The sequence below is a fragment of the Moschus berezovskii genome, chromosome 9 (genome assembly GCF_049115385.1).
Source record: "Moschus berezovskii isolate FMDL1 chromosome 9, NW_MosBer_1.0, whole genome shotgun sequence".
Taxonomy (NCBI): domain Eukaryota; kingdom Metazoa; phylum Chordata; class Mammalia; order Artiodactyla; family Moschidae; genus Moschus; species Moschus berezovskii.
Genome location: NC_142468.1, coordinates 87,144,099 through 87,169,257, shown reverse-complemented (window position 1 = coordinate 87,169,257; position 25,159 = coordinate 87,144,099). Strand labels below are relative to the sequence as shown.

The following is a 25,159-nucleotide window of genomic DNA, read 5'->3' as shown; positions in this document are numbered from 1 at the left end:
AGTGATAAAGGAGCTGGACGGTCAGCGGGAGCTGTTCCTGGAAATTCCCAAGACCTCAGCACAAGTCTGGGAAGGGAGGTGGAGGTGTTACAGTGGAGGATTATGGAGGGCATTTGTGGCTGTGCCAAAGGAAAAAAAATCTTGTCAAGAAAAGAGTATACAAAGCCCTGTTCATCAAAGCCTGTAACACAAAGGAGTTCCCTCAAAGCTTTATGCCGCAAACTCAGGCAAGGCAGGTCCCAAGGGTCAGGCGCCCCTTTCTTCCAGTCCCACAACCTTCCCCTCGGTGCTCACGTCACATGAGTGACCTAGAACTGACCCTTGAGTCTCCCTGCGCCTCCTCCCGGCGCCCCCGCCCCCGCCAGAGCGGATGCCAACTCTGCAGCCCGCAGGATGTAGGGAGAACGCGGGAGTCTCACCGTGTGGTCCAACCCGCCCCGTCGCCATGGTGACCGCCGGAGTCACGCAGCTCCACCCCTCCCTCGCGACGTGGCTCCACCCCTCCGAACCCGGAAGCTCGCGGCTCGCGCCAGCTGCGCGAACAATTCCGGAGGAGGGAGGGCGGCGGTCCAGTCTCGCTCGGCCGCGCGCCCCGCCCCTCGGAGGCCGGCCCTCCAGCGCGCCCCCACGGCTCGCGGCGCTGACGGATACTGAGCGCTCAGGCCTCCAGCCCCCGCCCGGGCCCCAGCAGCCTCCGAGGCCGGCCCCCTTTCTGGAGGGAAGAGCCGCCTTGGGAGGAGGGACAGGGACCTGGGGGCGGCCACGGCAGGTGAGGGGTGGGAGGGGTCCTGGGAAGCTTGGGACGTGGGTGTATGATGTGCTTGTGGCCGCAGGTGAGAGTGGTTTGTAGTGGGCACGGCTGCCTCTGTCGGTGTGACTTTGTGAGTGTGGCCCTGAGTGGGTCGGTTCATGTGACCATGCACGTGATTGCACGTCCCTGGGTGTGTCTAAGGTCGAGTCTGAGTTCATGGGGCATCGGTGTGCCTGTGACCCTGCCTTTGTGTGGCTGTCACCAGTGGGACTGGAAGAAGGTGGAGATCTGTGTGTGGTTCGCCTGGGGTGAGGGGGTCACTTGACCTGGACATACTCCTGCAATCCCATCTTGGGGCTACACTGCTGCAGCCCAGGAACGTATTTTTCCTGTAAACTTTGAAGAACTCTGAGCAGACTAGTTATTTTGGAGATTGCACCTCAGCCTGAAAGTGATAAATGCCTTTGTCATTGCTGAGCATGGGCCAGGTGTGAGGAAAGTGGCAGGGCTAAGCTGTCTCACTTTCCTCTTCTCCTTGTCCTCGGGAGTCCTAAGTTCTGCATTTATGCTGCTTCTTTGTCTCCACCTACAATGTTCCAGCTCCTCTTGGCACAGAGCTTCAAGAGACTGAGGGGTAATTGAATAGCTGTGTGCAAATTTCCAAAATCTTTAATACTAAGACAGGGTACAAGATGAGGTGTGACTGTCGAAATGTCAAGTAGTCAGCTTTTCCTCCCATGAGGTTTAGGAGATAATAGAATACGTCTCTGAAGATAAGGATAAATCTTCCCCCCAGGAAACCTGAAAAAAGAATAGCTCTGTATTGGTGTGGTGAGGTATGGAGACTTGCATTAAAAAGCCAATGGCATCATCCAGAGACCCTTAGGTTCTAATATTTCACTATTGCTTGTGTCAATAAGAATCATAGATTGTCCATATGTAGACCATATGATTGAGGAAAAGGATCAGAAAATCTCTGACTAGTTAAACTGGTTAGATGACTTAAACATTTGTAAAGGCGATTTCATTGGCTGTGAATTGACAGGGTCTGTTGAAATCTTGAGAGATAAGTGGACTGTAAAGTGGCTGGTTCTGGTGAAACCTTGATGGAGAAGTGCATGTAATTCTTGGTGCACACTCAAAACTGGCAGTTTTATCCTGGAGCAGCACAAGGGCCAGAGAGGACTGAGTGTCTGCAACATGCTCTGAGAAGGGGGTTTCCCTAAGCAAGATTAAGGGAAAATTCCTGCCACCCATTTCCCAGCAGCTTGAACAGGTGCTTTTGTTTTTGTGAAGAATTGTGAGAGATCAAATCAGCGTTGAGCTCCTGGTCCACATTCTTTCTTATTTAATACCGATCAGTTGGATCACAGTCTCAGTGAAACTTTTTTTTTTTTTGGCCATATGCAGAATGTTCCCCTTGTGACTTGGAAAAGTATTCCCTTGTAGTGGATGAAAGAGAGCTAGGAGAACAGAATTCCTTTTCATACCACTCACAGCTGCTTTCCCTTTGCAGCAGTTTTTTTTTTCCCTCTTAAATGTCAGTTGGTCATATGCAACATTTGGTATCTAGCTTACCTTTCATGCACTGCCAAACTAGCACAAATGTTCAAATCACTTGCTTCTATAAAAATTTAGTCACCGTTCAGTGGAATCTCTCCAACCAGTGAGATTAGTTATAAAATAAATGTTATAATATTGGGTGGTTGTGGATAATACTGAAGACTGTGGTAAGGAACCTCTTTCTACTTACTCCTGAGAGAAGTGAGTGACAGTGAATGTGTGTGCCTGTGTACAATGTGTGTGTGTATATTTGTGTGATAGTTTGGTTTGTATGTTGCAACTGATTCCAGACTATGAATCATTTATTTTATCCCAAGTTTGGTGAATCTAGAAGCAAAATTTCTGACTTTAGTTAGCCAAGGTGTTTTGAGTAGGTGTTTTGTTCTGATCTGTTGAGTAGGGATTTTTTTCTAAACATGTTTATGATATCTCTTCCTGTAGAATAGTGATTGTTCATAGTAATGGTATACTAGAAAATGTCTTGATTGGACAATAGTTGGATGACACAGGAATAGTTCAAGTCTGTCCAGGTAGAAAATTTTCCAGAATTAACTCTATGTGCCAGTTGCCTTCAGTTAAAAGCAGTGACCAGCTTAGAGAAAGGCTATAGTTCAAATGGCTTCAGTTTTTTAACATGTTAATATTTGTTAAGAGAAAATGGATATGCAAAGAATGATTTTCTTTATTTCAGTATGAATAAGAACTACATCCATGCACATTGATTGTCTGTATGATACTGGCTGATGATTTCTTCTTTACAACCACTGAAGATTTCAATGAACTTTTCTAAGAACCATCCCAGCCTTGAAAGAAAAGGCCAGTTATTACAATGTCAAGGTTGTTAACCTAGTTTAATATTGGATGTCTACATTTACCATCTCCTTGGGGTTCAGTATAGTAACCCCTAAGGCTAGAGGTAACAGTTGAGATTGCTGAGTGTCCTGTGTTTTGAGGGAGCAGATGTGGAGGGCCAAAGAGGAAAATTCATTGGCTTAAGAATCCCTGGCATCTGACCAGCCCAGAAAAGCCCCTCTAAGTTCTCAGTTCACAGTCAGCCTAAGACTTAAGTCCTAGGGTCTCAAACTCATCCTCGCTAGGAAAATCCAGGCTTGTGCTGCAGTAGAGGACATGATGCAAAGGAGCATTTGAGTCCTTCCAAACCAATGGGTAGAATTTCTTCATTTGGCAGTAAGAATCTGCAACAAGGAACTATAATTTTCAATTTCCTGTTATGACACAACATAGATTTTTAAGCAAAGGGGCAGCTTTAAGTTGAGGATGCCCGGCCAATGTAACATTCATAGGTACCCAGGTTAAAAGGGATTCTAGGATTGACTAGTTCGGCCTGCTTAGGATTCAGTCATTCATTTAGTCGACAGATGATGCCTGCTGTGTATGAAGCACTATTTTGCACTTTAGGGAGAGAGTAGTGAGACAATCCTAGATGAGAAAACAAGTCCCCAAAGGGTCAGTGACTTTTCCCAGGTCATAGAACTATAAAAGCTGGAAATCACTAATCTCACAATAGAAGACCACCTGTTTTTTAAAGGCACATGTTTTATTTTGTTGCTAGTTATTGTGCCTTCAGGAATGTTCTGGTACCTTATCATGGATCTTTCAGAGTGCATTATATCACTTTTGCCACATCCATATGAACAGCAAGTTTTTCCTGTATTTTGCATTAAAATCTATGTGTGTTTCTAAATCAGTCTTCTCCTGGAGTTAGATTTATGGCATTTTATGAATTTATGAGGAAGAAAGTTTACATGAACTCCTTTTTCTAGTGTGGACTTTTCCCTAGAATTCTGTCAGACAGGAACATCTTTATTAACATAGATTCTTAAGGTTTTGTTGAAAGACAGGTTATTCTACTGCATTTGGAGTCATGTAACTAGGACAGGCAGTCAGGTGTCAGAAAAGACTGTTCTGGTTTTGCAATAGCCATGGGATCTTGGGTAAGTCATTAACATTTTCTAGACCAGATTCCTCTTTTGGTGGAACTAAGGAGGTTGGAACAATTCTCTCTCAGGGTACTTCTTGCTTGCTCCATGATTATAGGATTTCACCAATTGTTTTCTGTAGTTTTAGTATATGCCGACAAGGTAAAACAGCCCATTTCCTCGGTTTTACCTTTTAAAGTATTGTTGGTAGAACCAGACCAGACTCTACATTAAGTTCTGATGTAAACATGAATTCTTGACGTGAAACATCACATGCTTTTATTTCAGGGTTAACCTCCATTTCAGCTAACCATGGGAGAGATTAAAGTCTCTCCTGATTATAACTGGTTTAGAAGTACAGTCCCCCTTAAAAAGGTATGTATGGTTTTACTACACCTCTTCTTTGCAAAATCTTGTATTGTTTTTCATGTGTGATTTAGACATTATGTCTTAGTAGTGTTTGAGAGTAAAGGTTATTGCCAAATATCACGAGTGGATTGCAGAGCATAATGTTCAGCCCCTTCCCTGTCAAGGGTAATCAACTTTTGAGACTCATTCAAGAGTAAAAGCGAGAATAACTGTACTCATTATTTTACAGTTGCTTTTACATATTCAAGCAAGCAGGAATACATGTACTCCTCTGTATAGTTTGGTGGAAAGCATAAGCAACAGCACCTGTACAGTAAGTGCAGTTAGATTCTATTAGAAACCATTTTCCTATTCTTCAAGGTTGAAGATTTACATTATAGATCCTCTGTTTGCCATAATCTGTACTCATTCTGCCATAGTCATCTTTTAGAAACTTTATTTGCCTGGGTTGTCCAAAAACCCTAAACACTTAGGTTGAAGTCTGTTGACTGTGAGTCTCAAATTAATCCCTAATGCTTGGGGATCACACTGACAAAAGTTGTGTCAGAATAAAATCTTTGCTGATCCCCTTGCAGAAGTATTAGAGTCCTATGATCTGAATATCATCTATGTTTCTGTTAAAATTATTTTGTCAGAGTAGATAGCTGTGGAAGTAGCATGCAAATTTGAATGAATAACAGAGTTACTTTTCCTATAGAAATTTGAGGTATGGTTTCCACATGTAGACAGAATACCTTACACTGTTGTAGGAAGTCCTCAAATATCTTAATTATTTCAAGAGTTTAACAGAGTGGTTACTGGTGTGCCCATTTTACAGATGAGAAAACCAAGGTTCGTGGAGGTTAACATGTTAAAGTCACATAGTCTAGAAGAGTTTGGGTTAAAATCAAATTATCTGGCTTCAAAGCCAGAGCTACTTGGCAGCTTAGCAAAGGGAACCTGCCTTTCTTGCTACCCCAGGAGCTACTGTCTGCGCTGGAAGAATTGCCACTGGAATCCCTCTGCCTGTCCCATCCCCTCAAGTAATTCACATGGGCTCTGAGTGAGTTCATCAAGTTTAGTGATGTTCATCAAGTTTAGTGATGTTCATCAAGTTTAGTGAGTTCATCAAGGTTTGCTGCTGCTGCTAAGTCACTTCAGTCGTATCCAACTCTGTGCGACCCCATAGACATCAGCCCACCAGGCTCCCCCATCCCTGGGATTCTCCAGGCAAGAACACTGGAGTGGGTTGCCATTTCCTTCTCCAATCTAATCACTAAACCCAAAGCAACACAAACTTATTGAAATATACTTGGAAGTAGTTGTAGGAAGTAGTTTCATTGCTGTAGTGTTCTCCTTTGGTCAGTTTGGTCCACAAGTGATGAAAACTTTGCTTGAAATTTCATAGTGCTAGATTTTAATTTCAGAAATCTGAATATCATATCTCATGTTTTATTACTAGAAGGTTGGAATTTACTGGATGCACTATCAAAGGTCACTAAGATTTTTTATTACAATCACAGCAAAAAGAAACATGAAAAGCAAAAGTGTGAATGGCAGAATCCAAAGGGCAAAAACATAATCATGAGATATACTGTCACTTGTGGAAGTCCAGAAAGTATTGGATAGGGCCCTCTAGACTTTGCCCTGCCCCGTTCGTCCGCTAAGTGACTCCAGTTAGCATGCTATCACCCACATTGACACCATAGGCCCCACAGCACTGCCAACTTGGAGCTCTCAGAAGATGGAACCTTGGGACTTCCCTGGTGGTCCAGTGGTTAAGACTCCATGCTTCTAATGCAGGGGGGCATGGGTTTGATCCCTAATTGGGAAAATAAGATCCAGCATGCCACATGGCATGGCCAAAGAAGAAGAAAAAACAGAACCTTGAACCTTTTTATGTAAAAGTAGGATAAGTATTGATTTGCACTGGCATAAGTTCAAGCAGTTAATGTACTTTTCCAAATAGCACCAAAAGTCAGCCAAAGAGAATGAAAATTACCTATCATGCAGTGCATACTGTAGCTAACACTTTTGACACTATTGAACACTCAGTATCTGCCAGACTCTGTGCTGAACACCTGATTTGTCTCAGCTCAGGTAATACTCATCTTTTTCCCTTACTGGGTCAAAAGCCACTAAATGAGGAAGGTTTCTGATAACCGTTTTCCTTCTCACCCCCTTTTCCCAAAAATCCAGTTTTTCCCTGAGCCATTTCCCACACCTGACCGAATGGTTTGAAATACTCTCTGGGGACAGTGAAACCTACACCTGCCTCGTCCCTCCTCTCTAGCAGAGGTCTCTGTCTCAGAGGCTTGGGCTAGGTCAGGCTCCTGAAGCATCTCACAAGTGGTCCCATCTCTACCCAGTTTCTCCCCGGAGCCCGGAGTCTTTTCTTTCTCTTGTCTCCCCTTTCACACACTAACCCGGCTGATCCCAGCCAGCCCTCTGGGTCAGCACTGGAGAATGACTCTGCAAATTGTCCTCCTCCTACATGCGTGCATGCACACACACAACCAGAAATACGGGGAAAAATTAAGATGCCATGTGCAGAGTTTACTGTTTAATGGTAAACAAAATGAACTTCAAATAATCATGACTGGAGAGGAAAATTCCAAGCTGAGAGAAAAAGGAGCTCTCGGGAAAAGTATAAAGCATTTCCATGCTCTGTGTCAGTTCTGAAGAAGGAAAAGGAGACAAAGCTGTTTATTATATGTACTGGTCTGGTGTGATCCCCACGTTAGTGTGTAAACCACCAAGACAGTGGTATTGTCAATGAAATTACGGTGTCAAAATAACTATTAATATGTAAAATCAAATCCATGAGATTTTTCATTTTCTTCTTACAACTTTCCCTGCAGATTATTGTGGATGATGACGATAGTAAGATCTGGTCGCTCTACGATGCAGGCCCCAGAAATATCAGGTGTCCTCTCATATTTCTCCCTCCCGTCAGCGGAACTGCAGATGTGTTTTTCCGGCAAATTTTGGCTTTGACTGGATGGGGTTACCGGGTTATAGCTGTAAGTATTATTGATTTAGGATAACAACGCTGATCCACATTTTCTGATTTTGTGTGTGTGTGTTTCTGTTTCTGAGTACAGTAATGGGCATGTTTCTTATTGTAAAATACTGTTTTTCATTTTTAAAATGTGAAAGGGAGTTTTTTGAAGGAAGGTGGTGTGGTTTGAAAACAAACGGAGGCGCAGAGGAGACAAACCTTTATCGAAGCTTTCTCTACCCTCAGCTTGAGCGTGCATTTCCTGAATAAGTCTGACCAGTAGGAAGCATTGGTCTTGTTTATAGATGAGGAGGCTGAGGTCTGGACATTTTAGAGATGGCTGAGGGTCACACAGCCAGTAGGCAGCAGAGGGAGAACCCAGCTCAGTCTTCTGATCCCATTTCCTCCCTGCTTTTATTCCATCACTGCTTGGGAGCAGCAAAGGGGACTGAAAGCTTGCTTTACTGTGAGTCTTTGACAGGTGAGGTGAGGTTCATTAATTAGCTCATATCCTTCACTTTTGGTTAAGAAGTTTTTTGTTTCTAGTTGTTACCACTGAGTTTGGTCTAAATCTAGTTTTGCATTGATCATTCTTTAATCTCCCTCTCTGGGAGGAGGGCGTAGGTGGGAAGGCGCCGTTGCTCACCGTAGAGTGTTTGGCACGCCTTGAGTAGGTCAGGACAGTGGACTTCAGTTTCCTAACTTCCCCGAAGCAGAGGCCCTGGCTTTGGAGCTGGCTGTTGTTTCTGGGACCTAGAATGTTAACACGTAAATGGTACTCCCTACAGGAGTACTGCTGTTAGTATACATTTTATTTACTGCCTAGAGGAGAGAAAACGTGAACCAGGGCTCTTCTCTTAGAAGGAAACTGAAAATTCCACTGGGGGCTACCACCAACTGGGGTCCCACAAGACAAACGCAGTTCCTCTTCCTCCTGACAGCCCTGCTCTTTCTCAAAAAAACTGGTTACTTTCGGCCGCCTACTGACTTTCCCCCCAGGTCTTGTCTTCTCCAGCTAAATCTCTCTAGATTCTTTAACTATTCCTCATATGGTGTGTTGGAAGCCCTGCCACGTAATCCTCCCTTGTTTGGGGTTTTCAGTAATCCCTCTCTGTGGACAGCATTCCAGGAGAGGAGGGTGGTAGCCGCCCTCATCCTAGTCCTTTGCAGCTGAAGTGGTGAGTTTCTGTCTTGGTGATAGCTGTTGATTGGCCAGGGAGAGGGAGACTGAGCAGCCCCCCAGCTGTCTGTCTCACTTTTGAGCGTTCTTCAAAGCAGAGAGCATGTTTTTTGTTCTAAACTGACAGGGCACACGGCCTTGCCTTTTGCCTGGATATTTCTTGCCCTCAAGCTTCCTGATGTGGGCATTCCCTATTTCTTAGCTAGATAAAGAATCAAGGAACAAGACAGCAGTGTCTTCAGAATCACTTTGTCCTTAAGATCTGATCAAAGTGCCAGGAGATTTCTGAAATTTTACTAGACATCTGTTAGTATCTAGCAGTTAAAAATGCATGGATCCTTTTTTCATTTACATTTTTATTGAAATAATTATAGGTTCACTTGCAATTGTAAGAAATAGTAGAGAGATACCCCTTATATACTTTGCCCAGTTTCTCCCAATAGTAACATTTTATAAAACTATAGTAGAATATCACAGCCAATATCGATGTTAATGTAATCTGCAACCTTGTTCACATTTCCAGTTTTACTCATACGCAATTGTTTGTGTGTATATTAAGTTGCATACAATTTTATCACCTAGGACACAAATTTGTTTAAAATTTTTATTTTATATTAGAGTATAGTTGGTTTACAGTGTTGTATTCGTTTCAGGTGTGCAGCAAAGTGATTCAGTTATACATATATCCATTCTTTTTCAGAATCTTTTCCCACATAGGTTATTACAGAATATTGAGTAGAGTTTCCTGTGCTATCGGTTCAGTTCAGTCGCTCAGTTGTGTCCGACTCTTTGTGACCCCGTGGACTGTAGCCTACAAGCCTTCTCTGTCCACGGGATTCTCCAGGCAAGAATACTGGAGTGGGTTACTGTTTCCTTCTCCAGGGGATCTTCCCGACCCAGGGATCGAACCCGGGTCTCCCGCATTGGAGGCAGACGCTTTAACCTCTGAGCCACCAGGGAAGCCCCTTCCTGTGCTATAATACATCTATTTTATATGTAGTAACACTGCTATATATGTATATATGTTAATCCCAAACTTCTAATTTATCCTGCCCCCAACCTTTCCCCTTTGGTAATGATGTTTGTTTTCTAAGTCTGTTTCTGTTTTGTAAATAAGTTCATTTATATCATTTTTTAAAATTTCACATATAAGTAATGTTGTATGATATTTATCTTTCTCTTCCTGACTTACTTCACTTACTATGATAATCTCTAGGTCCATGATGCTGCAGATGGCATTATTTCATTCTTTTTTATGGCTGAGTCATATTTCATTGCATACATGTACCACATCTTCTTTATCCATTCCTCTGTTGATGGATATCTAGGTTGCTTCCGTGTCTTGGCTATTGTAAATAGTGCTGCATTGAACACTGGGGTGTGTGTATCTTTTTGAATTATGATTTTCTCCAGATATGCCTAGGAGTGAGATTGCTGATTCAAATAGTAGTTCTATTTTTAGTTTTTTAAGGAACCTCCATACTATTCTACATAATGATTGTACCAATTTACATTCCCATCAACAGTGTAGGAGGGTTTCCGTCTCTCCACACCCTCTCCAGCATTTATTGTTTGTAGACTTTTTGATTATTGCCATTCTGAGTGATGTGAGGTTATACCTCATTGTGGTTTTGATTTGCATTTCTCTAATAATTAGCAGTGTTGAGCATCTTTTCATGTGCTTTTTGGCCATCTGTATGTCTTCTTTGGAGAACTGTTTATTTAGATCTTCTGTCCATTTTTTTATTTTTGTTTTTTGCTGTTGAGCTGCATGAGCTGTTTTATATATTTTGGAGATTAATCCCTTGTCAGTTGTTTCATTTGCAAATATTTTCTCCCTTTCTGTGGGTTGTCTTTTCGTTTTGTTTATTGTTCCTTTGGTATGCAAAAGCTTTTAAGGTCCCATTTGTTTATTTTTGTTTTCATTACTGTAGGTGGTGGATCCAAAATGATATTGCTGTAATTTATATCAAAGAGTATTCCGCCTGTGTTTTCCTTGAAGAGTTTTATACTATCCAGTCTTCATTTAGGTCTTTAATCTATTTTGAGTTTATTTTTGTGTATGGTTAGAGGATACTCTGATTTCATTAAAACATTCTAATGAATGTTCTAATTTCATTCTTTTACATGTAGCTGTTCAATTTTCTCAGCAGCATTTCCACTGTATATTCTTGCCTCTACCCACTCCAGTGTTCTTGCCTGGAGAATCCCAGGGACGGGGGAGCCTGGTGGGCTTCCGTCTATGGGGTCACACAGAGTCGGACACGACTGAAGTGACTTAGCAGCAGCAGCAGCAGCAGCATTCTTGCCTCCTTTGTCATAGAGGCACGCGGCATAGAGACCATAGGCACGCGGGTTTATTTCTGGGCTTTCTGTCCTGTCCCACTGATCTATATTTCTGAATTTGTGCCAGTGCCATACTGTTTTAATTACTGTAGCTTGGTAGTATAGTCTGAAGTCAGGGCGCCTGATTCTTCCAGTTCCATTTTTCTTTCTCAAAATTATGTTGGCTATTTGGGGTCTTTTGTGTTTCCATACAGATTTTTAAATTCTGTTCTAGTTCTATGAAATATGCCATTGGTAATTTAATAGGATTTCATTGAATCTGTAGATTGCCTTGGATAGTATAGTCATTTTGACAATATTGATTCTTACAATCCAAGAACATAGTCTGTCTTTCTGTTTGTGTCATCTTCTGCTTCTTCCAGCAGTGTCTTATACTTTTCAGAGTACAGGTCTTTTGCCTGCTTAGGTAGGTTTATTCCTCGATATTTTATTCTTTTTGATGCGATGATAAATGAGGTTGTTTCCTTTTTTCTTTCTGATCTTTCAGTTGTTAATGTATAGAAATGCAGCAGATTTCTGTATCTGCAGAAATAAAAAATTTACAGATTTTTGTATCCTGCAGCTTTACCGAATTCATTGATGAGCTCTAGTAGTTTTATGGTAGCATCTTTGGATTTTCTGTGTATAAAAACATGCCATCTACAAACAGTGACAGTTTACTTCTTTTCTAGTTTGGATTCCTTTTATTTCTTTTACTTTTCTAATTGCTGTGGCTAGGACTTCCCAAACTATATTAAATAAAAGTGGTGAGAGTGGACATCCTTGTCTTGTTGCTGATCCTAGAGGAAATGCCTTTAGCTTTTCATCATTGAGTATGATGTTAGCTGTGGGTTTGTCATATATGGCCTTTATTATGTTGAGGTAATTTTCCTCTGTGCCAACTTTCTGGAGAGTTTTTGTCATAAATGGGTAATGAGTTTTGTCAAGAGCTTTTTCTGCATCTGTTGAGATGATCATGTAGTTTTTATTCTTCAATTTGTTAATATGATGTATCACATGGATTGATTTGTGAATATAAAAAAATCCTTGAACCCCTGAGATAAATCCCATTTGTCATGGTGTATGATCTTTTACTATATTGTTGGATTCAGTAGTATTTTGAGGATTTTTGCATCTATGTTTATCCATGATATTGGCCTGTAATTTTCTTATTTTGTGAAATCTTTGTCTGATTTTGGTATCAGGGTGATGGGGGCCTCATAGAATGAGTTTGAGAGTGTTCCTTCCTCTGCAATTTTTGGAATAGTTTTAAAAGGATAGGTGTTAACTCTTCTCTAAATGCTTGACAGAATCGCCTGTGAAGCCATCTGATCCTGTATTATTGTTTGTTGGAGGTTTCTAAATCATAGTTTCAATGTCTTGTAATAGGTCTGTTCATGTTTTCTATTTTTTCATGGTGCAGTCTTGGAAGATTGTACCTTTCTAAGAATTTGTCCACTTCTACATTGTTCATTTTATTGGCATATAGTTGCTTGTAATAGTTTCTTATTATCCTTAGTATTTCTGTTGTGTCCATTTAATTCTCCTTTTTCATTTCTAATTTTATTGATTTGAGCCCTCTCTTTTTTCTTGAGTCTGGCTAGAGGTTTATCAAATTTTGTTTATCTTTTCAACAAAACAGCTTTTAATTTCATTGATCTTTTCTATTGTTTTCTTTGTCTCTATTTCATTCATTTCTGCTCTGATCTGTATGACTTCCTTCTTTCTATTTACTTTAGATTTTGTTTTTCATTTTCTAGTTGCTTTGGATGTAAGGTTAGGTTGTTTGAGACTTTTCTTGTTTCCTGAGGTAAGATTGTATTGCTGTGAACTTCTGTCTTAGAACTCCTTTTGCTGTGTCCCATCAGTTTTGGGTTATTGTGTTTTTAGTTTCATTTGTCTCTAGGTATTTTTTGTTTCCTCTTTGATTTCTTCAGTGATCCATTGGTTGTTTAGTAACATACTGTTTAGCTTCTACTTGTTTGTTTTGTTTTTTACGTTTTTGTTTCCTTGTAGTTGACTTCTAATCTCATAGCATTGTGATCAGAGAAGATGCTTGATCTGATTTCAATTTTCTTAAATTTACCAAAACTCACTTTGTGGCCCAGCATGTAATCTGTCCTGCAGGATGCACTTCTCCATGTGCACTTGAGAAGAATATATATTCTGCTTTAGGATGGAATGTTCTATAAGTATCAATTAAGTTCATTTGGTCTGATGTGTCATTTAAGGTTTGTATCTAGTGATTTTCTGCCTGGATGTTCTGTCCATTGACATAAGTGGGGTGTTCAAGTCCCCCGCTATTATCGTGTTCCTGTTGATTTCTCCTTTAAGCAATTGCCTGTATATTGAGGTGCTCCTACGTTGGGTGCATATTTATTTACAATTGTTATATCTTCTTTTTGGATTAATCCCTTGATCATTATGTAATGTCCTTCTTTGTCTCTTGTAACAGTCTTTATTTTCAAGTCTATTTTGTCATTGATAAGAGTATCGCTCCTCCAGATTTCTTTGATTTCCATTTGCTCGGAATACCTTTTCCCATCCTTTTAGTTGCAGTCTGTACATGTCCCTAGATGTGAGTGTATCTCTTATAGACAGCATATATGGGTATTTATTATTATTAATTTATTTTTGGCTGTGCTGGGTCTTCATTGCTTCGTGGGCTTTTCTTTAGTTGCAGCAAGCAGAGGCTACTGTCTAGTTGTGGTTTGTGGGCTTCTGATTGTGGTAGTTCTTTTTGTGGATTCTTTACCACTGAGCCACCAGGGAAGCCCTGGATCTTGTTTTTTGATCCATTCAGCTAGTCTGTGTCTTTTGGTTGGAGCATTTAATCCATTTACATTTAAGATAATTATTGATATGCATGTTCTTATTGCTGTTTTGTTAATTGTTTTGGATTTGGTTTTATAGGTCATTTTTCCCCATTTCTCTTTTTTTCTCTTCTAACCACTCCAGTATTCTTGCCTGGAGAATTCCATAGACAGAGATGTCTGGGGCTACAGTCCATGAGGTCACAAAGAGTCGGACATGACCGAGTGGCTGACATACTTTCACTTGCGATTTGATGACTATCTTTAGTGTTTAGTTAATGTCTTGCATTTGTACTCTCTTCTCATGATTGCTGGGTTTGATATCATATTTGTGTGTGGATGATTTCCTACCTTTACTGTATGTTTGCCTTTACTAGTGAGCTTTCTCATTTGTAATTTTCTTGTTTCTAGTTGTGGCCTTTCTTTTTTGTCTAGAGAAATTCTTTTAGCGTTCATTGTAAAGCTGGTTTGGTGGTGCTGAATTCTCTTAGCTTTTGCTTGTCCATAAAGCCTTTGATTTCTTCATTGAATCTGAACAAGAACCTGGCTGAGTAGAGTATTCTTGGTCGTAGGTTTTTGCCTTTCATCACTTTGAATACATTGTGCCACTCCCTCTGGGCCTGGAGTACCATCATTCCTCTGAACTCTTTTTCAGGTAGAGTGCCCGTCTCCACTTCATTTGTTCTTCTCGGGTTTTATCTTGGGACATAATTCTTTGCTTATCATTTTGTCTAATTTCCTGTGTTTGTGGGCCCTCTTCTCAGGTGTCTCATTCTAGTCTCTTCTTTGGGTATAGGCTTTTTTTGGTAGGCTTAAGCCTTTTTTGTTATGGTTGTTCAGCAATTAGTTGTGATTTCGGTGTTTTCATCAGAGGGTAAGCTCAAGTCCTTCTCCTCCACCATCTTGTCTCCAGCTTTTTTTCCCCTTTTGTGCTTATAATCTCTCTTGCTCAGAGTGCCAGATGCAGAGGCCTTCCACCTGGCACTTTAGGCCAGAGTTCCTAGAGTGGAACTCAATACCACACTCAACACCCCAGCTCTGGGACACTCCTTAGGGCACAGACATTTTTAAATTAAAGGATTCATGAAAATGTCATCTCCTTTCTTTTAGATTATCATGTGACTCAAACTCTTAAATTTTTGCTAGGAAGAGTCTGTTCTCCATCCTGCCCCAGAAAAGTGGAATCGTATCCATGAATGGAATTTTAATAGTAAAACTAACATATTACATCATATCTGAAATTATCCCATAATTTACATGGTGGTATCTATCCCAATGATTTGTCATTAGCCAAATGAATCTAAGTGCTTAAAACAGCAAGCCTTTAAGATGAGTCTTACATATATTAAAGGACACTCTTAGGTAACAAGCCTGAGTCCCCTAGAAAGGAATTAGTGACTTGTGTTTCTTTTTCTTCATTATTGTCAACATTAATGGGTTACCTAGGATTAAGCACCTGAAATGTTTGATCACAAACAAAAGTACTACAAGAAGTCAGATAGAATGACTAAGTCAATAAAAGTAGAGGAACAATTTTATTGACTACTCCCTTAAAGAAATGCTAAAAAAAAAAGAGAGGAAACTCTCCTTAGAAGGATTTCTAGTTCTGAGCCATAATTCAGAATGAAATTGGTTTAAGGGGAAGACAAAATTTTCTTACTCGAATAGGTTCTGCTCTGTTCATCCTCGAACCTCAGAGTTTCTTAGCTATTTGGAAAGGAAATTGATGTGAATTGAAATTATTGTATATGTAGTATCACTAGAGTGTGATTTTTATCTTTATTTTTTTAATTGTTCTGTTAGATAAAATTGGAATTTTGAAGTCTAGGATAAAATGAGAGCTTATTTTCCCATGTTTTGAAAAAGGAGCAGAGATTGAGCAGATGAGAAGTACTGTTTTGAGAACCCTAAATTTTTCAGATATGTATGAGTTGTATTTTACTTTTACAGTTTTTCAGATAAATTTAAAACTTGTTATATTCTAGTTGCAGTATCCAGTTTATTGGGACCACCTTGAATTCTGTGATGGATTCAGAAAACTTTTAGACCATTTACAATTGGATAAAGTGAGTACCTTGAAACTAGTTACTCACATGTGGTTTTAATACAACATTTACATCATTGTCTGGTGTTGTCTTTTATTTTTTAATAACAGCTCTTTTGAGCTTGAATTCACATACCATACAGTTTACCCTTTTAAAGTGTATACTTCACGGTTTTTTAATATATTCAGAGATATGTGCAACCATTGTAACAGTCAATTTTTGAACATTTTTTCCACCCCAAAAAGAAACCCCATACTTAGCAGTCACCACCCTTCTTCCTCTCTGGAGCCCTGTCTGTGGATTTGCCTGTTATGGATATTTTATATAAATATAAAGATGTAATTTGTGGTCTTTTGTGACTGGCTTTTTTCGCTTCGCACAAGATTTTCAAGGTTCATTGATGTTGCAGATTCTATCAATAATTCATTCCTTTTCATTGTTAAATAAAATCCTATTGTATGGATGAAACACATTTTATTTACCCATTCATCACTTGATTTGTTTCCACTGGTTAGTTATTATGAGTGATGTTGCTATGAACATTCTTACACAAATTTCTGTGTAGACAGACGTTTTCATTTCTCTCGAGTACTTGTTTGGGAGTGGAAATACTGAATTACCAAGTTAAAATTTCTGTTTTCTTAAACAGAAACTGCAAAGTAGTTTCATTTTCTAATGTAATCTGTGAATAATATTTTTTTAATTAATATAACATATGCACCCTTGTAATTTTTCTTGACAGGGTATAGACATTGCATTTAAATACAGTATTTCCTAAACTTCTGACTGCTGTAAATATTTCAGTCTAATGACTGGTGATGGATAACATTATATTCTGTGGTTGGTGATAATTACAACAGTTTTTTGATACTTCAAGATCAGTCATTGTTTTTAGGATCCTTGTGTTTGTTTCCAATTAGGTTCATCTCTTTGGGGCTTCTTTGGGAGGCTTTTTGGCCCAAAAGTTTGCTGAATACACTCACAAATCTCCCAGAGTCCATTCCCTCATCCTCTGCAATTCCTTCAGTGACACCTCTATCTTTAACCAAACATGGACTGCAAACAGGTAAGAATGTAAACATTCGACCAACAGTTTTGTTGTTTTCAGTGGAATTGAAAATGTTGATGTTTGGTTTTATGAAGCATTAGGGAGGGAGGGGCCATATTTACTTTTGTCTTCTGAAACCATCCTGGCTTTTAGCATTAGAAACAGGCACCCTTGCAAAAGAAAAGAATTGAAAGAATTCTAACTTCATTGGTTCCCGTTACTCTAAATCATTGTCTGGCTTTGTTTATTATAGTTGCTATGCCTTTACAGTTTCCTTTCAGTGCGTATCTCACTGATACTGTGTTCTGCTTGCTCCACTTAGTATTTTGTGTATGGAGTTCTCTGTAATGACTGTTACAGTTTTTTTAAGGCATTCGGCTTCTCTCAATTTTTCATCAGGTTCTACTGTAAATCTTTGTGCGTAAATTACTTTTGTTCCTCTCTTTCTGGATTATTTCCTTGAGATAGGTTCCCCGAAATGGAGAGACTGTTTAGTTCGCTGGCACTTTTACAACATTAGTCTGATTTTTAGAAAGATGGAGAAGGCAGAATACTTTGCAAGGCAACCAATGGGGTACCTGCTTTCTCTGAGCTGTCCCTTCATTGATTTTATCGTTTGAATTAGTTTTATAGATGTCTAATGGTACCTTAAAGCTGACTTCACTATATTTCTTTCGTTGCTAGCAAGGCTAGGCTCTGCCCCCCAAAAGTAGCCTACTGACTTAACTGAGTGATCAGATTGGTTTTTACAAAATGTTCTAGGTAAACATTGTTTTCATAACTATTTACTGTTGCATTCTGATTTTTAAAAAAATGTTTCCTGATGTTTTCTCTTGTTTACTCAGCATTTGTGCAGCAATTTCTTGTATGCATTAGACAGATACTTCATGACCAGATGATGCACCAAAAGTCATTCTTTTTGATGATTTTTTTCATGTTGTTTTGATTGTCAGAAGCCAAGACTTCCCCCACTTGGTGCTCTTGCATATCAGGAATTTTTTATCAAATGTCTGAATACTTACTATGTGCCACACAGAGGCTTCAGGGGTGAACAGAGCCAAGAGCATGACCCCCCCACTCACACACTGACACACAGAAAACACCCAGGCAGCATCCCCTTTAGAAGTTAAGAAGCTATTGGGATGGGTTAGAGTAGAGAACTTAGATCATTGAAGGTGACTGAAAGATGGCTAACTGGTCCTTATGAGGGACATTTACTGAGAGTGTACATCAGAAGCTGGTCTATACCTTTTATAAGTCATTTTCAGCATAGGTTTAAAAAAATTCATGTTTACCCTATATAAGGGCTCCCAATGTAATTAATGGAGTAAACCCTAACTAAAGATCACATATAGAAACATGTGCAGATTGAATTGCCTTGAATTAGCCCAAGAATCCACTAGTAGCAATAGCAGGTATAATAACTCTGTGATTTTACTATTTTGAAATCTATCCTTTAATGCTAATTAAAAGGTGATATAGACCTTAAGGTTGATATGGTAAGAGTTCAGTTTTCCACAAGTAGCTTAGCTGTTGAAAATAAGACCAACTAGAAAATAAAATCTTGGAATTATCAGAATGTCTATCTCAATAAAGGCATTTTGAAATATTGCTTATAATTATTCCAAATCCTCAAAAGTTTGACATATGAAACCATAACTCTTTGGGAACTCAAGAAAGCATTTATAAAAACTAGATGCTTCAAAACTAGCTCTTTGAAGGAAGACAATAGGTTTTTTAAATCTCTAAATCCCAAATGCGTAGCTAATACAGAGCTTCAATATTGAATGAATACTTGCCACTCATGTATAGTCTTGTAAGTTTAAATGATTAGTTTTTTTGTTTGTTTGTTTTTTACAGCTTTTGGCTGATGCCATCATTTATGCTTAAAAAAATAGTTCTTGGGAACTTTTCCTCTGGCCCAGTGGACCCTTTGATGGCTGATGCCATTGATTTCATGGTAGACAGGGTAAGGATGGGGAGGGGACACCTTGTCCTGGGAATTTTCATGTCTTCTTGATTCCTGAGAAATACCTGTCTCTCTCAGTGTGTATTAGAGGTGTTTGTTAAACATTTTTCCATATTAACTTTAATACATCCAGACGGATATTACGGCTGCTGAGTAATTTATCAGAATCATGGGGAAATTTAAAAAATACAGATTCTAAGGCCTCACACTAGACCTTGAACTGGAACCCCTGGCCGAGGGCTCTGGGAATCTGTTTTTACCTCTCTCCTCCACTTCTACCTCCCCAGGTAAGTGTGATGGAGCAGGTTTGTAGATGGGCATGTAGGAACTACTGTACAGATGATTTTTTCTGAGGCCTCTTCCAGCTCTAAGATCACTGAAATGTTTCTCTGTCTTCATTGAGCTTCTGGAATGGGCTTGCTGCCCACAGGCACCTGGTTGAAGAGGCAGCTCAGGTTGAGGGTTGTAGAAGGCCAGGTGCCCAGAATAGAAAAATATCACCACTCTTAGGGCCCAGTTATGGCCTCAGATACATTGTGTCTCCCCAGCGGTTAACTCACTGGCACGACCACACATAATGCCACCTTTATAAATAGGATATTATCTGCGGATCTCATGTAAATGTGAAAAAAAATTTTTGAAAAAACTTTACCTATGTTTTTTCCTGCAGCTGGAAAGTTTGGGTCAGAGTGAACTGGCTTCAAGACTTACCCTGAATTGTCAAAATTCTTATGTGGAACCTCATAAAATTCGGGACATCCCTGTAACCATTATGGATGTAAGTTTTCTTTAAGTAAAACAGATGCTTTACCTTTTTTGTATGTATTATGTCAAGATCCACCTTACAAATCATTTTACGATTTTTCAGTGTTGCTTAAACACTGCCTTGAATTTGTTTTTACCACCTGCCCCCCACACTGCTTTCTCAATTTCAAAAAAAATCTTTTCTTGTTTATCCTGTATTTTTCCTAGAAGGAATAACACCATTGAAATAAAAATAAATTTAAACAAACATGGTAGTCCTTACCCATTTTGGTTTGCTTTGCTGTTCTTTTTAAGCTGTTACAAATCTGGGCAGCAAAATGAAGGTGCCAGAATTCCATAAAGTCTAGTTAACACAGAAGCTTGCTTTTTACATGTTTTTTAATTGTAGTAAAATACACATAACAAAATTCACCATTTAAACTACTTTTAAGTGTACAGTTCAGTAGCATTAAGTATATTTGTAGTGTGGTCCAACTGCCACTGTTATCCATCTCCAGAACTTTCCATCATCCCAAACTGAAACTCTGTACCCATTAAACAATAACTCTTCATTCACCATTCCCCCTAGAGACCCTAGTAACCTTTGTCCTACTTTTTGTCTCTATGAATTTACCTGTTCTAGGTACCTCATGTAAGTGGAATCATATAAATATCCTTATGTATCTGACTTGTTTCACTTAGCATATTTCTAAGCTTTATCCATGTTAAAGCATATGTTAAAAATATCCAGTTATCCTCCAATTAAAAATAAATTTAAAATTAAAAAAACATTCCCTTTTACAGTTGGCTAATATTGCATTGTATGTATATATACCACAGTTTGTTTATCCTTTCATCTGTTGATAGACATTTCAGTTGTTTCCATCTTTTGGCTATTGTGAATAATGCTGCTGTAAATATTGGTGTGCAAATACACATTCAAGGTTCTATTTTCAGTTCTTTGGGGTGGTGCATACCTAGAAGTGGAATTGCTGAATCATTTGATAATTCCGTTTAACTTCTAGAAGAACTGCCTTATTGTCTTCCACAGGGGCCATACCATTTTACATTCCCATTAGCAGTGCATAAGGTCTCCAATTTCTCCATATCCTTATTTTTTTTAAATAGTGGCCACCCTAATGGATGTGAAGTGGTATCTCACTGTGGCTTTGACTTTTTATTTTAATCTTATAACTGTTATGTCTCACAATAGATTTATTCCTAAATGCAAGTAATATGGTATTTACATTAAAAACTGATTTTTATCAGGAAATTATTATGAACATGTATAATAACTTACCATTTTCTATTATTATTGCTACATTCCAACATTTACCATGACACAGAGTAAGCCTGTCAATACTCTCAAAGAAATATATGGTCCTCACAGTGCATTTGCTCTGCCTGCACTTTCAAAGTTATGTTCACCACTTAAGTACATGGTCACTTAAAATGTCTACAAGTTTTAGCAAGGTGTAGCAAATTTAGAAAACTCAGCAGTGGCCACAGGACTGGAAAAGGTCAGTCTTCATTCCAATCCCAAAGAAAGGGAATGCCAAAGAATGCTCAAACTACCACACAATTGCACTCATCTCACACGCTAGTAAAGTCATGCTCAAAATTCTCCAAGCCAGGCTTCAGCAATATGTGAACCGTGAACTCCCAGATGTTCAAGCAGGTTTTAGAAAAGGCAGAGGCACCAGAGATCAAATTGCCAACATCCGCTGGATCATGGAGAAAGCAAGAGAGTTCCAGAAAAACATCTATTTCTGCTTCATTGACTATGCCAAAGCCTTTGACTGTGTGGATCACAATAAACTGTGGAACATTCTGAAAGAGATGGGAATCCCAGACCACCTGACCTGCCTCTTGAGAAACCTGTATGCAGGTCAGGAAGCAACAGTCAGAACTGTACATGGAACAACAGACTGGTTCCAGATAGGAAAAGGAGTGCTTCAAGGCTGTATATTGTCACCCTGCTTATTTAACTTATATGCAGAGTACATCATGAGGAACGCTGGGCTGGAAGAAGCACAAGCTGGAATCAAGATTGCTGGGAGAAATATCAGTAATCTCAGATATGCTGATGACACTACCCTTATGGCAGAAAGTGAAGAGGAACTCAAAAGCCTCTTGATGAAAGTGAAAGAGGAGAGTGAAAAGATTGGCTTGAAGCTCAACATTCAGAAAACAAAGATCATGGCATCTGGTCCTATCACTTCATGGGAAATAGATGGGGAAACAGTGGAAACAGTGTCAGACTTTATTTTTTCGGACTCCAAAATCACTGCAGATGCTGATTGCAGCCATGTAATTAAAAGACGCTTACTCCTTGGAAGGAAAATTATGACCAACCTTGATAATATATTAAAAAGCAGAGACATTACTTTGCCAACAAAGGTCCGTCTAGTCAAGGCTATGGTTTTTCCTGTGGTCATGTATGGATGTGAGAGTTGGACTGTGAAGAAAGCTGATCGCCGAAGAATTGATGCTTTTGAACTGTGGTGTTGGAGAAGACTCTTCAGAGTCCCTGGTACCGCAAGGAGATCCAATCAGTCCATTCTAAGGGAGATCGATCCTGGGTGTTCATTGGAAGGACTGATGCTAAAGCTGAAACTGCAATACTTTGGCCACCTCATGCGACGAGTTGACTCACTGGAAAAGACTCTGATGCTGGGAAAGGTTGGGGGTGGGAGGAGAAGGGGACGACTGAGAATGAGATGGCTTGATGGCATCACCGACTCTGTGGACATGAGTTTGAGTGAACTCCGGGAGTTGGTGATGGACAGGGAGGCCTGGCGTGCTGTGATTCATGGGGTCGCGGAGAGTCGGACATGACTGAGCGACTGAACTGAACTGAACTGAGACCCACCTATCTTTATTTTCATGGGTTTTTTTTGTGTGTGTGTGTCTTTTATATTATTTGAATAATTTTTGCATGAGTTTGAACATAAATTTGTGTGAGTATTATAAGATTCTTGAGTCATATATTGCAAACTTCCAACTGTGGCTCCCCCAGGAAAGGGCCTGGACTTTTTATCTAATATTCTTAATTTTTTAGATAATTATTTTCATGGAGCATATCATACATATAACTGTTTTAAAATTAATGCTAAGTTCTTTTTGGGTTTCATGATCTTTTTGAAGTTGGTATTTTCAGTGATTGTTTGCTATTAATGTTCTGTTAATTTAATTAACTATCTTTGAGGACAAATGAAGTTCATGGTAGAATTTTTTTCCCCTAAACAATGCAAAAAACATTTGGCAGTAAAATCTGTGTTTTTTACTTTGGAGTTAGAGTCACTAGGGATGAGCAGAAGGTGGTGGCCCAGGCTTCAGAAAGGTTCAGCCATGTCTCCTGAAAGGAGTGCTTTGGGGGACACTTTGCTTAATGTGGAAAGAACACATTGAAATAACAGTTTTGTCCTCATATTCTTTTAAAGGTGTTTGACCAGAGTGCACTTTCAACTGAAGCTAAAGAAGAAATGTACAAACTGTATCCTAATGCCCGGAGGGCTCACCTTAAAACAGGAGGCAATTTCCCATACCTGTGCAGAAGTGCAGAGGTGAATCTCTATGTACAGGTAGGCCCTCGGTTGGAACCCGGTTTGAATCCAGAGTCTGTGGTTTGAAACATAAAGCTTTTTGGTGGTGGTGGAGAGAGAGAACTACAGAATTCTCTGTAGGAATGAAGCACTAACTTGATAAAGGTGGTCTCCATGAATAATTTATAGAACTCAAGCATAGTTAGAGACACCTGGGTGACTGTCTGCCCACTCTCCCTTTTCTATGAACCACAGGCCTGAATTCACACACTGAAGTAGCCATTTGGTACCATGGAACCTTGGCTCCCAGATTCAAGGAATTCAGTCAGGACACCAGACTTAAAATGGAGTCAATCTGAGTTCCCTGAAGTGACTTCTTGGTCTGATTTTAATGCATTAAAACGTACACACAATCTAAACACACCACCTCTTCAAATACCTGCCTAAACTGATATTAGAATAGTGGTGAGCAGTGGCTGCTTTGCAATTTGCAAATAGTATCAAGAGCCTTAAAAAACCAGTCATGTTCTTTGATCCTGTCATCCACATGTGGCTACAGATCCTAAGGAGAGGATTGTAAATACAAAACAACCTGATTCCCAGAGACAGTCATTATGATATTAGAACAGCAGAGGATGGGAAGGACCTGATTCATAGCAGCAGAGGAGAAGGGTAAACACCTGTTTGAGAAGCAGCATGCTGCAATTTAAAATGTTAGTAAGAATATCTAGTTGCCCAGAAAGACTGGTTACATAATGATTTTTGACTTTATGTTTTCTAATTTTCCTCTAGTTAGTATGTATCACTCTAGTTTTTTTAGTGTTTGTATGTTTATTTTTGTATATTTGGTTTTTTGGGCTTCCCTGGTGGCTCAGATGATAAAGCATCTGCCTGCAATGCAGGACACCCAGGTTTGATCCCTGGGTCGGGACGATTCCCTGGAAAAGGGAATAGCAACCCACTCCAGTATTATTCCCTGGAGAATTACATGGACAGAAGAGCCTGGCAGGCTATCGTCCATAGAGTCGCAAAGAGTCAGACACAACTGAGCGACTAACACATAGTTGGTTTATAATGTTAGTTTCCTGTGTTCTGTGTAGTGATTCAACATTTTTAGATTACAGATGATATTCCACTTAAAGTTATTGTAAGATATTGGCTATATACCCTGTGATGTACAGTATCTTCTTGTGGCTTATTTTATACCTGGTAGTTTTTACCTTTTAACCCCGTACCCCAATCTTGCCCCTTCCCTGAGTACTCTGTAATTTTAAAAGTAGAAATTATTAATATAGGACAGTGATGTTTAAATCATTCTGCATTTCTGCAGATACATTTGCTTCAATTCCATGGAACCAAATACGCAGCTATTGACCCGTCGATGGTCAGTGCCGAGGAACTCGAGGTGCAGAAAGGCAGCCTTGGCATCAGTCAGGAGGAGCAGTAGCTGTTGGTGATGAGTGGTCCAGCGTCATAAAATCCGTGACGTCAGTGCCTGCCAGTCGGCCTCTCTTCGGTTGGTCAGGTTCACCGGTTATCACTGTGTTTGGAACTAGGACTGATGGTCATCTTCGTGACAGGCGGCAGCTCTTCTAAGCCAGTGTGACTATTTCCTCTTCAGCTTTTTTAGCTTTTGAACTTAAGTACTTTTGGAGACTCCCATTTTAAGAACTGTGAAAATTTTGCTACCAAAAGTATTTACCCACTGTGTTCTTAATTGCTAATTTCTTAGTTTGGGGGTTTTGTAGATTTTTTTCCTTTTCTTTCTGTCTTCCTTTCCTCCTGTTATTTGCTGTAAATGCTGCATAGCCACGTTATGTATCAGTACATTTGTTTTTTTTTACGCTTTCTTGGTTATAACAGTTATTAGAGTGCCAAGGCCGTCAC

The 25,159-nt window shown here is 39.6% G+C and overlaps 1 protein-coding gene across 2 annotated transcripts; it reads left to right on the top strand.

Moving 5' to 3' along the window:
- The first annotated feature begins 430 nt into the window (after positions 1-430).
- SPG21 (SPG21 abhydrolase domain containing, maspardin) lies at positions 431-24,884 on the top strand. Of its 2 annotated transcripts, XM_055436461.2 has the most exons (9): positions 630-769; positions 4,543-4,629; positions 7,464-7,625; positions 15,907-15,987; positions 16,887-17,032; positions 18,875-18,983; positions 19,654-19,761; positions 23,171-23,311; positions 24,603-24,884. In XM_055436461.2, the coding sequence occupies exons 2-9, from the start codon at positions 4,567-4,569 to the stop codon at positions 24,717-24,719; spliced, it is 927 nt and encodes a 308-aa protein (XP_055292436.2). In that variant the 5' UTR covers positions 630-769; positions 4,543-4,566; the 3' UTR covers positions 24,720-24,884. The 2 variants fall into 2 exon arrangements, with proteins under 2 accessions (XP_055292434.2, XP_055292436.2); XM_055436459.2 differs by lacking the exon at positions 4,543-4,629 and having other exon boundaries at positions 431-769.
- Positions 24,885-25,159: the final 275 nt, after the last annotated feature.